The following is an 11,048-nucleotide window of genomic DNA, read 5'->3' as shown; positions in this document are numbered from 1 at the left end:
AGAGATGATCGTATCCCCGTACACATCCGTGTACTACGAGCAACCCGCCGCTGATTCGAGAGTGCGAAGACTCTCAGGGGCTAAGTCCCCGTGGTACGCGCCACCCGCGCACCCATCACGAAGACTTAGTTCTTCCCCAGTAGGGCGCCCCGCCCCTACTGGTTCCCAGCGTTCCCCTGTCCCCGGGATCCTGGCTTCTGCCGGCGACCCTTGAATACGGGCTTGGGGAAGGACCGTCTGCGGAGTCTTTCCGCAGAACAGTCGCGCTTGAAGTGGCCCATCTTCCCGCAGCCGAAGCAGCGGATGTCACGCTGTTCGGCGGACCCGGGTTCCACGGGAACTGGTCCGTTGGGGCTTGTTCGGCCGGGAGCCGACAAGGAGTATCCAGGCCATGCTGAGGCCGGCGTACGCGCCTGGCGATGGCTGTACGCTTCTTGAAGGGCCACTTGAATTGCCTCTTCAAGAGTGCTTGACTACACCCGAAACAGCTGAGTGCGTGCGGGGCCCACTCGAAGGCCGTCCATGAACACAGTCATCGTGATGTGTTGTTGAGTGGGTTTCCCACTAGGGACGCCGTGAGCTCCCGTATCTCTTGCACATACTTGTGCAGTTCGCGCCTTCCTTGTTTACACGCGAGGAAGCGCGAACGCTGGCGGTACTCGTAGTTCGCCGGGAGGAACGCGGCTAGGAGCTGTTCGCACAGCTGAGCCCAGGATGTAAAACATCCAGGGGATGTTGCTTCCCGTGTGTACACCCAACTCTTAGCACGGCCGCTAAGGTTGGAGAGTGCAAAAGCAACACGCAGTTGCTCGGCCGAGATCAGAGCCGCGTTCATCGCGAGCTCTACTTCTCGGACCCAGATGTGAAGGTTCTCGCCTTCCTTCCCTTCATACGGCTTAACCTTCAGCCGTATTGGCTACGGGTAAGGCAGATTTGCTTCCGCCGCCGGAGCTTGCAGGTTCTCCCGCACATGCGCGATGAGGCCCGGCTCGTACGCGTCGAATGCATTGACGCGCTCGAGCTGCTCAGCCGGTGTTGACACCACCAGGCTCTGCAGGGCCTCCATCCCGAAGATGCCTGCCATCTTCCGAACCGACTCGAACTGAGAGTCGTTCAATTGGGAGAAGTCGTTCCTATCCATGGCAACGAACTTCGGAGGTTTAGGTAGTCTACCCGCGATGGCGTGGATTGACTACAAGTGCTACCAAGAGTGACGGGGTCACACAGCACCTTGCGCAAGAGGAAGTTATCTTCCGAGAGTATACAAACTCTCAGTGAACGGCAGTTCACAGGTCCCCTCTTTTATTAAAGAGAGCGAAGTGACCCAAATAAGGTAGATTGTAAACTGAGTATATTTATAGGTAGATTAAGTTTGGGTTTAATACAAACTGTTAGTTACCTATAGAAATGCAATGTCATTTAACCAATGGACGACCTTGGTACCTTGTACCAAATATCTCGGAGTATGACGTGTCATACTCCTGAAGTGTGAAGTGTCACACTTCATGTAACCAGGGTACACTTAGGGCTACGTACCCCGTTACAACATGCATGCTGTTTAGCTAAAATCTAAATATTGACTGTGAACACGGCCATAATATGGCATACTGTATGTTTCTTTCGCCAAATGATGTTGTTTTAACGCGTGGGATACCGCACTTTAGAGATGGGCTGGTATCCAAGACTTGGATACCAGCCCTTAGTGACCATTTGGTCGTTGCGACCATTATTAAAATACTTACAAAAACAAGTAATAAAAACGAATGTGCTACCGGTAGTATTAATACACAACACAGAACAGTAGATGACAGTACCGACGTACACCGTTTATAGCTGTAAGAAAAAACAATTCAAATTGACAGACATGGGCAAATGCACGCATACACTGACTGTCGTTGTCGACGCTACCACTAACTTAACTACCTTACATGGGCGCCTTTTCACGCTGCCTTCAATCGGTCTCGCTCGTTAAATACGCCCGCCACACTTGGCGAGGTTTGGCTGCTACTTAGTCGTCTCTTTAGTCGTCGCGACGGAGTCCGGTAGACCACTCGCTGTTCTGCTGCAGCGACGACCAGAAGACGCGTTCCAGGTGGCTCAGCTGGTACAGTGCCTGGCGCTTGGCTTCCGGATCGCATTTGCCAGCAGCGATGCGGTACCAGTGATATTTGCGAACGTAACCGACAAACTTTTTGCTGATGCGCATCGGGTGGCACACGAGGACCTCGGACAGGAACTTGCGCAGGGACACATTGCCATGCAGTGGCAGATAGCCCGCCTTAAACGCCTCAATCATCGCCTTGGCGTAGTTCTCCTCCTCTACCGACCACCGCCCGCTGCGCACCATTCCGTATTGGGAATAGTCTGACCGCTTCAGCACTCGCTGGGCCGGTTTCTTCTTTGCGCCGGTACTATTGCTGGTGGGGCTCTGGCGGATTAGGTTCGAGTTGGGAATAGTCTCCGCCACTTCAAGTACATCGGAGGACGGCGAGCTTGACTCGTTGTTCATGATCGACTTTAGACTGAGTGGGTTGAATGACTCGCACCGCGGGGTTGCCGGTTCGTCTTCTTGGTTAGGTGAACCGTGAGGACTTGCACCCAGACTGCGAAACTTCTTACTGACACGCATTGCCTTGCACTGCAAGTTGTCGGCAACGAATTTTCGCAGGGAGACGTTTGGCGGCAGCGATACGTCTCCTCTCTGCACAGCTTGGATGAGAGCGTTTGCGTATTCCTTTTCGTCATCCGACCATCGACCTTGTTTTAGCTCTCCAGAGGCATCCGCTCCAGTTGTGTCAGCGGCGTCTTCACTTTTAGAACGGATATGATTGGAGGTTAAGGGAGCTGTTGGAGACGCACTACCGTTCTCGCTGAGGCAAATGTCCATCGGAAACTTGCCGGTGGTGAGTACGGACTCCCAGACCGAAGCACCCGAGTACGTGGGCGGTGCTGAAGAGCTTGATCCAGCGTTGCCGTGGCTCAGCGTTTCTGAAGTCGGTACGTACGAAGCGACGTGCTGTTGATGGTAGATTGGCTGCTGCTGTTGGTGAGGGGTGGACGATGTGTAGATCATGGCTTGGCGCGGCATATGGCCAAGCAGACTGTACGAAGTCTGCATGTCGAGGCCGACATCCGAACCGATGCGAGCGCGCTTGGGCATTAACGAGGTCTCGAGCGGGTAACCACCCATGGCGTCCATGATAGATGGCAGTGCCTGCTGCAGCGGGAGCTCGCGCTTGAGCGGGCTGGAGCGGCCGTAGAGCGTCGGTGAAGTCTCAGTGGTCGACGAGCGTACTTGCTCAGCGGCTTCGAGTAGGGGCGTCAAGCCGAGCTGTTAACGATCACAACAAGGAGTCACTATGTGAGATTTCTAGAGAAGAGATGCAACGGGAAACAACCGTCATTGAATTGACGGACGAGACGGCGCATGATATCCACCCAAGATGGTTTTTGGGAAGTGCATGACTAGCAAAGCAATTGAACATACCTTGGCGATCTCAGATTGAGTGAAGAACGAGGACGGTGAGGACGGCGAACGTGTATTTGGACCGTGTGGGGACAACACGATGGCCCCGCTCGGGGCCTCGGTCTTTACTGGACCTGGCGTTGCGGCGTGGTACCCACCGGAACGCGTACAAGTATTGTCGTAGCCGAGACTGGTGTCTTGCTGTTGACGACCCGCCTCCATTGAGATCCTTAATTTGGGAAGCTCCACCGTAGTCTGGCTGGCGCGCGCGAGTGGCCGCACAGCAGAGGACGAGAGCATGGTGCTGCTTTTGTAAATTGGGAGCTGTGGCGGACCGAGCTCCGCACCGCTGAATCGAAAATGAAAACGCCGGGACGCACAGACGACGAGTACAGACGAGGCGGTCTCAACTTCAAGGGCGGCGATGCTCGTTTGTTCTCACTCAACTTCAATCGACTTGTTAAGTTATATAAGTACATTGCGGTAAGGGCCTACTTAGCAGTAACGAATATGTTTGCAGGTCCAGCATTAGTGAAGCTATCTCGCCCAGTGGATCTTCAAATTCAAATACAGTTTGTGGAGCCTCAATAATTGATACCGTGGGTTTAAATATCCAGGCATCGTCAATAACTATTGAGTAGATGTGGGTTGGACGATTTACTTTTAAAAATTTACTTGCAAAATTTCTTAGATTATGTTCGTTTGCAATAGCGCTCCCAATCTACTCATTTAAGTGAATTGATCACTTCAATCTGAAGTTCGGCTAGGTTCAACACAGCGCCCTTTCTCGCAGCTCAGCAAAACTGAAGAACAAAGACAAAACTGGAGTTGTCATACAACTAGCCGAGCGCCGCCGCTACGCGGCGGTAATTTCGGTTTTACTCCAGATTTTTGCCTTCCCGCCTTCGCTTCGCTTTGGCGGGATAATTAGTCCAAATCCTCTGAGTCCCATATGTACGTAAATCGACTTCTTTAATTTCATAAATCTGCGTTTCATTTGCTACAAAATGCTGAGTTCCCAGTAAGCCGTGTAAATATTTCTACCGGTACAAAAGACTGAGCCCCTAACATCATACTTACCATGCTCATAAACGATTACGCTAGTGATCTTGGCAAAGTCTCGTTATTGTTGTTGGCTATCACTGTACCTTAATCTTCCACCCAGAAGCACCTGCACTTCAGTCTAAAACCGCTAAATAATATATTTAGTTTAGCGTCGTGATCGATTTCACGGGCCGTTTCTGAAACCTAGATTGCAACAATGCAAAGAATATCTGTCCAGCTTGCATCAAATACCCGCTTGTACTGCCTGGTTAAGCTTGTAATAAACTGACTATTAACCACTTCGCATACCAAACTCGCTACTTTGAAAGAAAATTAAAAGTGTTACAGTTTGAATATTTAATAAAAATATTCAAGCTGTAGCATTTTTTTATGCCTTGAAGTGTGTTCATTTTGTGCTGATTCAGAATTAGTCATTAGACACTCCAATCTGTGCCTGTTATGGTTATACTGTAGCCTTTGGATATAACGATGCGTCGCACGACGCCTTTTGTTGACGGCGGTATTTTTATTTGATACTTAAACGATGATTCCAGGGTTAAACGTAGATTAGGCTCTAAGTTGATTAACGTTTCTTTACGGGCCTACTTATAATAACCAAAATTGACACCTCTCATGTTGTGCTGTTATCTTACCACTGCATATAAAACCTTATTCTACGCCCTTGTCGGCAACGCGTCTACCTATTAAGAAGTATCAGAATTTTGTTGTCTAAAAAAACGCTAAGGAAACAATGGTCAAGTTCAATTCGCTTACAGTAGTAATTGTCATCAGCACATATAACTTCTTTTTGTTCACACGTCAATCTAAAACTTTCTATCTTCGTGAATCAAGTGACAACGTTTATAAGCACAGCTTTGTTCTTACGACCAGTCCACACGACCGGCTACTGCTGTACATGTAACATATACGATTTAGCAATACCAGAAACCCACTCAGATAACTTATTAATGCTAATATTTTTACAGTAAAAAAATTGAAATTATCATTTTAGTCAGTGTAACACGCAGATCCTACTGAGTACAGAGAGTTTAGTATACTTAAACCATGTCCTCGGAAACACGCATGCTTACGTGTACGATAGGCACCCTGCCCTCCGTTTAGTACTCAAATATCAATAGCAACATGCATTATAAAAAAGTATATAATATTTAAACGATGCCTTTGGATAATGTACAGCCTTGTGCAAATCCCCATATGTAAACTGGGAAACACATGAATTTATTGATGCAACAACACAATCTAGTTTTAACCAATTAAAGCCACCTTCGCTGCGCTTAGAAATATTTAAATCATTTTATCCAATGATTTGTCCGGAAAAGCGTGACAGGCACGACAATTTAGTGTGACGGACAGACAGGTTGCTGCAGTAGATGTTTAAGATTGCATGCAGACTCTGAAGTACATGCTACTGTAGTACGTCTGGTACAGGCTGTTGAGCCGTTGGCGTTGCCAACTTGGCAGTGGTGCGGTACATGGACTTCATGTACCAGCATAGCTTTCTATTGTTGTACATGTACGATGCATCCAATGTCACGCTCAGACACTTCATCACGAATAGGTACCTTCGTCGGATGCGTTTTCTTCTTTTGGTCTGCTCGGATTTGTTAAACGCCAGTCAGCATGTGTTAAAGTCGAGGTGTACATGTACGACCAAGCTGCTAGCGAAATGCATGTACTAGAAATAAAGCTGCTAGCTGTAAGCAAAGCGATGAAGTGCAGCGACTCCATCGAGCCGATGGCATCGACCAACTGAATAAATTGAACAACAATTCGGCAGAACCACGACTGCTTACCACGACTGCTTGCACGACTGCTTGCAGTTCGTCGCGCCCCTCCCGCCTCTCGACATCAGGCGGTAAGTTCAATGATGGGCCGCACAACACTCTAGCTCTGGAATTTCCAGACTGGAAATGCGAGAGAGAGGCAGACATTCTATGTGGTCTTAACGACGACTAGCTATCTGGTATTTCCTAAGCCTGAGCTCTGGAAATGCAGCATGGGGCTCAGGGCGCATGTGACCGCATCAGCCTCTACTGAGGCCTTGTCCTGCTTAGCGGGCAATGGCGGCGGAGGAAAATATCCATTCATTCTTAAGTCAAGCCTGCCAACGGTTCGGAGCCGTTCAACGGCGACATCGAAGCTGCAGATGTTTTCGATGCTGACTCCAAGAGTCTCTTGTGTTTACCCCATACTGGAACAGCACCGTTATCATCCATTGCTCGGCAATTCGCTGATGCTATGCCCGCGCCTGTGTGGAGCAATCATCAACGAGCCACACTAAGCTATTGATATGCCTGCTCCAGTAAAATTTGCTGAGCAAATTACAACCGAGCAAATTGCTCGGAGCAATGATGCTTGAGCCTCAAGTTGTGGCTGTCGGTGCAGCAGAGCTACCGCCGCAACTTTCACCCATGTTGTGGACACTGCCGTTGAACTTGCAGTATCATCGTTGTACTGCAACAACCAAAACTCGTCGGGTTTTGCAGATCGGCAAATTGCGATTCTGAAGTGAAGCCTTCGAAAATTACCGCAATGTAAACTGGATAATTTCATCGCTTTGGTAGAGAGAAGTCCATGAATGATGGGAGCTCGACTCGAGGAAATGTGGTGACACAAAAATTGGTTCAAAGGTCATAGAAACTCGGATGTGCAAAAAGTGTAGCTGTGCTGATAGGTATTGTAATACGATTGTGACAGCTCGTAACAAAATCCAACTCGATGTTTAAAATGCAAAATGCATTTGGGTACACCATTTTTCCCTTTTTTATACACGAGCTTAAGTTTTTCCCGCCTACCTTCACTTTGTTTCTTTTTCTTAGGTCACTGGGATAGAAGAAGTCCGCCGTTTAAGTTTGTGAAGCATTCTAAATGAACCTACTTCGAGGTAAAATACTTGAACCGATATGGGTAACAATATTGCGATCACTGTGAGCTGAATCTGCGTTGTGTGTATTCAAGGTTGAAGTGTTCACATGCTACTTCGAATTGTGCAACAGCATTAGCTGCAGCTCCATTATCCTAAGTTCAACAGGATTCTCTGTGTGTGGTTAATCATATATGAGATCTGCGGCGACAAAGCGGGCATGTGATGCTTGTGCTGAACCAATCGATCACACAGTCTTCGTGGAAGTGGTGTCCACAGGGCAAAGCGACCGCTGGCCTCGTTTCGTCTGTAACTGGGTCCTCGTTAAGGCAGATGGAGCATGACTGATCATGGGCATCTTCGTCCATAGTGCTTGTGCTGTCGTTGAAGTCTCTTAACGCCAATACAGCAGACTGCCGCTGGACCTCCGCGTCTTTCTGAGGCTGTGGAATTTCGAGAAACGACTCAAGCTCAGAGAAAATTGTGCACAGCTGAGCCCAAGATGAAGCAAAGCCGCCGGCCTGCAGTGAACTATTAGTCTTGTACACTGACAGATCTGTGTAAACGCCGAGCAGCTTTCGCACAAAGTTTGGGAGCCTCATGGTTCGCTCCTTGATAACCGCAGGCTTGGCAGGTCGCATGCGCTTCCTCGGGAATGAAGGAGAAATGGCGCGTCGCATTGCGTTCGACATGACAGCAAACGTCGTAAGTTTATCGACGGATGTCTTGCGACTGAATTCCCTGCGGACTGTGTATTCCCAGTCTTCGATGCGCTTGAAAAGAAGACGTCGGAAAGCCTCCAGTTCCGAGTAGCGCTTCTTCAACACCCACTGGTCTTCATCACCACGAGTATCTGACGCTCGATGGATGTGCATATAATAAATGGTAAATCCAACGTTGGGCTTGTCTTCAGACACGAGGGCGTAGCGGGTCGTAGTGCGGATCTCCAGCTCGCTGCCGACCAAGGCCTCCCTCCGACGCGTCTGAAATTTGATCAACCGACGAAAGCGGGGTTCGTTCATGAGACCGCTCGTAGCCAGTAGTTTATCGTCGATAACGGACACGGCCATGGCGTTCTTCGCTGTTAGTACTGGCTGTGCTTAAGTGTTGCTGACGGCGAGTAACGAGGAATGGTGTTGGCGATGTGAGAGCTCCGTGATCAAAGCAATGTTGACGGCTAGCAAATCGCGGACGATGCCACACCTGGATATTTTGGCGGTTCACAGTGAGGTTCTTATAAGCCGGTAAAGACGACTCTGCAGCCAACGTATTACATGTACTTCATTTGCATTTTCCGTAGGCCTACAGTAGGCTACACAAAGTTTGGCAGCAGATTGGTACCAGTACATGTACGTGCTGCGGCAGTGGTGCGACGGCAAAGTGGGCATGTAGTGCTAGCACTGAACCAGTCGATGACGCAGTCCTCGTGAAAGTGATGGCGACACGGAAGTTGCACGAGTGTCACTTTTTCGGTGTCGACGGGGTCCTCCTCGTTCAGGCAGATGCAACATACTGGCTCAGAAGAATTGTCGTCCTCGCTCGAGTCCGGCAGCGCGTCGAGATTTTCCAGTGCCAGCACAGCCGACTGTCGGCGTATCTCTGCATCCTTCTGAGGTTGCGGCACTCGCAAAAACTCTTCGATTTCCACTTGCATGTGATGGAGCAGCGCGAAAGATGAGGCAAAAGTGTTAGAATGCAGCTGGTTGTTGCTGAGGTAGAGCCCCAAGTCGATGTACACGCTCGCGATCTTCCGCACGAACTCAGTCAGGCCCTCGACCCGCTCAGCAATGATTTTGGGGGTATCCACGCAAATATGTTTCTTGGGAAAATGAGGCGATATGGCGCGGCGCAGGGCGTTTGAGACGACAGCGAAGGTGGTGCGTACGTCTCCGTGTCCCGTTACGATTTCCTTTGCTTTTCGGTGCGACAAATCGACGTTGACCACGTTCTCCCAGTGCTCAATGTGCTTAAGGAACTGCTTGCGGAACTTATCAAACTCCGAATAGCGCTTTTCGAGCACCCAGCGCCCACCTTCATCGGAGTCCCGGTCTCGCGAGAATGTAGTGTGGTGCAGCACGTCTTCAGCACTGCGGATGCGCATGCGGTAGGCAGTGAACGACACTTGCGGGTCGTCGCACATAAGGACGTGCACTGTCTCGGTGAGGATCTCCACGTCGCTGCCACCGAGGCATTGTCGGCGGCGTGCTTGGAATTTGATGAGTCGGCGAAAATGAGGCTCGTCCATCAGTCCACTCAGCGCTAGCAACTTGCCCTCCATCACAACAGAGGATTGAAGTCGGAGCGATGTCTTGTGTTGTTGTCGTCTTCGTAAATGGAAACTAGGTACGGCTTGCGCAAGTCTTTCACGGCAGCTTCAGGGTGTTGCAGCATCCCGCCCACATTAAAAAGGCAGATTCGCGCAACCAACGCTCTCGAATCTTGTCCAAAGTGTACAACTTCAAGTCATTTCTTGTAGCAGATGCGAGAACCAGCGCAACTTTTACGACTAATTACAATGTGCATGTACTTTTGCGACTTTCAATACTGAACACCATAAAATAACGGCGAGGAAAGCACTTACCGTGAATATTATTATTAAACTATGAAGTACCAAGCAACACGCCAACTTCCTCCTAAGTCAAGTATCTCATCATTGTACCGTTAAATGAGTTCAACACGACTCCAAAGCCAGCACATCCTTACCCTGTTGCCGCTAATTTAGTATAATTCTTTTGTATGCTAATTTTTGACAATACCACAAAACATGCATAATTGCACCAAACCCACGTGATTTGAAAGGTCGATAACTTTAAATGGTATGCATATATACTCTATTTCCCGCACGATCTTGTATAATTCGCCAAAAATATAGTTGGATTTTTCTTCTTGCTTTTGAAGAACCTTTAAGTTAAAAATTCACAGTCACAATCACTGGTAATTACGCATCGCTTCTTTTTACCAAACCTTGATCAGAGGCGCAAGTTGGGCGCGTACAGAGCGAGAATGAAGGACATCAATGTGTGCCATTGCCCTAAAGAGAGTAACGCCAGGCGGAATTAGCTACAACGTGGTGGTTGTGACGGGGTCACACAGCACCTTGCGCTAGAGGAAGTTATCTTCCGAGAGTATACAAACTCTCAGTGAACGGCAGTTCACAGGTCCCCTAAAGAGAGCGAAGTGACCTAAATAAGGTAGATTGTAAACTGAGTATATTTATAGGTAGGTTAAGTGTGACGGGGTCACACAGCACCTTGCGCTAGAGGAAGTTATCTTCCGAGAGTATACAAACTCTCAGTGAACGGCAGTTCACAGGTCCCCTCTTTAACCCCTCTAATCCGAAGATTATTCCGGAGTATCCGTAATTCCTAATATATGAGTTAACGTATGCCCGAAAATCAGTACAATTTACCAAGTTGTGAGCCGTTTCGCGTGACACGTGTCCAGATTGTGGCATGTGATTGGCTAATTGTGAATGATGTGCAGAACAGAACCTGTCCATAAAACTTTCAATTGCGATCTCCCTGCAAAACCGCTACACCGTACAGCAACAACGAGACAACACTAGAAAGCCAGCACTCACACAACTGCTCATTCACTTACTCCTCGTCGACCTCGCTCTCAACTTCGGGCCTACGCTTCCTAACAAACCTGATC

The 11,048-nt window shown here is 48.9% G+C and overlaps 3 protein-coding genes across 3 annotated transcripts; all 3 read right to left on the bottom strand.

Annotated features, from left to right (window-relative positions):
* Window positions 1-1,838: 1,838 nt before the first annotated feature.
* Window positions 1,839-3,816, bottom strand: PITG_18797 (uncharacterized protein; the record flags this gene model as incomplete). Its single annotated transcript, XM_002997226.1, has 2 exons — window positions 1,839-3,331; window positions 3,488-3,816. 2 exons carry the CDS (start codon window positions 3,764-3,766, stop codon window positions 2,021-2,023), a joined length of 1,590 nt encoding a protein of 529 aa, XP_002997272.1.
* Window positions 3,817-7,582: 3,766 nt separating this feature from the next.
* On the bottom strand, window positions 7,583-8,464 carry PITG_18796 (uncharacterized protein; the record flags this gene model as incomplete). Its single annotated transcript, XM_002997225.1, has 1 exon — window positions 7,583-8,464. One exon carries the CDS (start codon window positions 8,462-8,464, stop codon window positions 7,583-7,585), a length of 882 nt encoding a protein of 293 aa, XP_002997271.1.
* A 242-nt stretch (window positions 8,465-8,706) lies between these two features.
* PITG_18795 (uncharacterized protein) lies at window positions 8,707-9,672 on the bottom strand (the record flags this gene model as incomplete). The annotated part of the gene is made up of 2 exons (XM_002997224.1): window positions 8,707-8,910; window positions 8,974-9,672. 2 exons carry the CDS (start codon window positions 9,670-9,672, stop codon window positions 8,707-8,709), a joined length of 903 nt encoding a protein of 300 aa, XP_002997270.1.
* Window positions 9,673-11,048: the final 1,376 nt, after the last annotated feature.

Source organism: Phytophthora infestans, genomic scaffold, assembly GCF_000142945.1.
Source record: "Phytophthora infestans T30-4 supercont1.81 genomic scaffold, whole genome shotgun sequence".
Lineage (NCBI taxonomy): Eukaryota > Oomycota > Peronosporomycetes > Peronosporales > Peronosporaceae > Phytophthora > Phytophthora infestans.
This window is presented reverse-complemented; position numbering and strand designations above follow the sequence as displayed.